General features: G+C 24.3%; 1 protein-coding gene across 1 annotated transcript; it reads right to left on the bottom strand.

The window, feature by feature from the left end:
• Positions 1–963: 963 nt before the first annotated feature.
• Positions 964–2,949, bottom strand: LOC111616354 (neurogenic locus notch homolog protein 1-like; the record flags this gene model as incomplete). Its single annotated transcript, XM_023357772.1, has 6 exons — positions 964–1,611; positions 1,678–1,723; positions 1,983–2,070; positions 2,506–2,561; positions 2,669–2,735; positions 2,812–2,949. Coding segments are annotated over 6 exons (428 nt in total), but the record flags the coding sequence as incomplete, so codon positions are not given.
• Positions 2,950–3,344: the final 395 nt, after the last annotated feature.

The raw sequence follows: 3,344 nt of genomic DNA, 5'->3' as shown, positions 1-3,344 counted from the left end.
ATTCGCACAGGGCCCATTTGGAAGAGGGTCCCAAAATGCACGTGTTTGTTTTATTATTTTCCCAAACCTAATTAATTAAGGGGCCTAAATGCAAGTTCTTGCACAGGGCACAGGAATGGCTAGTTACGGCACTGGTTACAATTGTTTTTTTCGTTCTGATTTAATTTATGAAAGATAATTCGTAACACCGATAATAGGAAAACATTACCAAATTATCGAGAAACATCTATTAACCAGAAAGTTAATAAAAGAAGAAAATGTTTTATCAGTTATATTCATATATATATTGGACGTAAAAATTAGAAAAAACTTTAATAACAATATTCCGTTTTTAGTTGTGTTCTCGGAGTTTCGTACAGTACAGTACAGTACCTATTAATCAGTCAATTAATTCTGGTGAAACTTTAATTAAATTATTTACAAAATATTGAAAACTTTACTGCGAAATAATTTATAGTCACAACTGAATCAATGTCAGATATTCTCTTAAATTGCTAGTATGTTAATTAACTAGTATTGTTAACCATGCAGAAAATTTATCCGATTGATAATTAAGTTAGATAATTTATATAATTAAAACTATAAACAAATTTATAATAATTATATTAATACGAGAAACAGACTCACATGTTAATAATGCTAGTCTTGTATTAAAGTTCATTTTAACAATTATCTGTTTCCTTTAATTGTCCTTATTAAATTCTTTACCAAAGTAGATTAATTCACATTATTCGAATTATCGAAACAGTTCCACCCCTGTTAACTGAATGATATCATTTTATCATTAATAGAGTATTCACGATACATCAATGATGTTTAACTTGGCTGATAGATAACTTCTATCGCTATTCAAATTGAACAATGTGATTAAAATGCTATCTATCGTCAAAAGAAAGCATTAATTTTATTATAAGAATTATATAATAATTTATCTATTTGAATATATTAAACGAAAAATTTCAATGAAAGTTGATAGAGATAATTTATTGAAAAGTATTCGACTTAATACAGAATGACTAAATTTTTTCATGCAGATACAAGTAATGATTAAAATACTTTTTAAATTTTACGCTTTATGATGGAATTTTTTGAGATTTTTAGTACTTTTTGCTTATTTAAAGGTTCCTCTAGCAATAAATTTATAGCGATCTTCCATACATAACGTATGTATATATAGAAGATCGCTGTAGTTTCCAATAATATATAAATATTATAATTTCCAGTAATATATAATATATACATATTATTGGAAATTCAATAATAAATATGTATGGAAGATTGCTATAAATTATGGGTTTCCATTACAGAAATCCATTACAGAAGCAAGCATCATGGTGAAATCTATTTGATATGTTACCTCTCACCATAATAACATTTGAAACTTCGTATTATATTGTTATCATCAACATCGTACCTAATAAAATTTTATTAATTAAATTATGAATCAATGATATATTTAAAATATAGTAATTATATTACATATAGTATTCACGTAATTACATAAAATTTCATTATAAATTTGCTCTTCTTAATTTCAACAAAAAATATATAAGTTGATACATATTGGAATTTAACATTTCAATCTGCAAATCCTTCGTTGCTTATTCCTCTCTGAAACAAAATAAGCTTTATCAGTAAAACGCCATAGTTTCTGATTTTTCAACTCACCTAAATTACCATTTGAATAATTTGAGCAGACTTTTTCTCCAATTTCTTCTTTGCCCTACAAAATTTAATGTTTTAATTCATCATTGAGTAACTTTAAATGAAAATTATTAAGTGTAGCAATAAATAAGAGATAGACCATTTGTTTTTATTAGCGTAAAGTACGCTGCAAATAACTTAGAGATGCAAAAATTTGAGTTTATCTCATTTTAAGCTTTAGATCATATATTTAGTGTAATTTTAATGTTTAATTTACTAATTTATTTTAAATCGTTATTCAAAATTCACTTGAAAGTAGAAAATTATTATGAAGTTACCTCGTACATAACACATAGGCAATGATAAATGTCAATACCAGAGCACCACTGAGAGTTGATACGCTTATAATTAAATTATTTTTCAAACCTATATAAAAATTTTAAAATATATATATATATATGTTAATTTATTATATTTAGAATTTGTATTTTTATATTCAAAACATGAAAAATAAATACGTTTAAAATTTGTATCTTCCTCGTCGCATAAAATTCCTGTATATCCGGCATCACATCTGTAAACATGTAATTTGTTATTATATTAATTTGTGATAAATATTCATAAGAAAAGAGAATATAACCGATTATGTTCTCCATTTTACTTTTAAAATTTATAACTTACTTGCATTTAAATTCACCGGGTATTTTTATACATTTCCCGTGTTCACAAGGATTAGGATCACATACAGCTGAAATATATTATATAATCAATANGAAATTATTTTAAAATATATATATATATATGTTAATTTATTATATTTAGAATTTGTATTTTTATATTCAAAACATGAAAAATAAATACGTTTAAAATTTGTATCTTCCTCGTCGCATAAAATTCCTGTATATCCGGCATCACATCTGTAAACATGTAATTTGTTATTATATTAATTTGTGATAAATATTCATAAGAAAAGAGAATATAACCGATTATGTTCTCCATTTTACTTTTAAAATTTATAACTTACTTGCATTTAAATTCACCGGGTATTTTTATACATTTCCCGTGTTCACAAGGATTAGGATCACATACAGCTGAAATATATTATATAAAAAATATTATTTGAAAATAAATACAGCATTTTATAGGAAATACAAAAAGTTTGCTTACGAATACATTCTTCTTGCACATGTTCATGCTGAAGTTTTATTCTATATCCTTCTATACATTGGCATTGGTAACTTCCTATAGTATTTATACAATTACTGTTTTTTGGGCATGGATTTCTATTGCTGCATTCGTCTATATCTTTAGATTAAAATTTTAAAATTATAAACACGTATATATTATAATATAAAATAAATAAATATTAATCATTACATAAATATATTATAGGTGTACTGTACAGTCGATCCTTTAATAATGGTTGCTTTCAAACAACGGCCATTTTTATGTTATGTGGCCGTTTTTCGGATGTTTAACTGTATACATACTGTATTTTATATTATTTATAGAATATTTCGAACTAAAAGAATAAATATCACAAAACAGCAATTCTCTGATTATTCAAAAGATTTCAATATTCTTCTATGTTTTTCGGAATATATAAAATTTAAACAGTTAAAAATACCTATTAATTTGAATTAATAATAAATAATTTTTAATTTGATAAATAACCAAAACATATATCAGTAATTCTATTC

This window comes from Centruroides sculpturatus, unplaced genomic scaffold (assembly GCF_000671375.1).
Source record: "Centruroides sculpturatus isolate CEXI.00-Female unplaced genomic scaffold, Cexi_2.0 scaffold3223, whole genome shotgun sequence".
NCBI lineage: Eukaryota > Metazoa > Arthropoda > Arachnida > Scorpiones > Buthidae > Centruroides > Centruroides sculpturatus.
The sequence above is the reverse complement of the archived record's forward strand: the minus strand, read 5'-3'. Positions and strand labels throughout refer to the sequence as shown.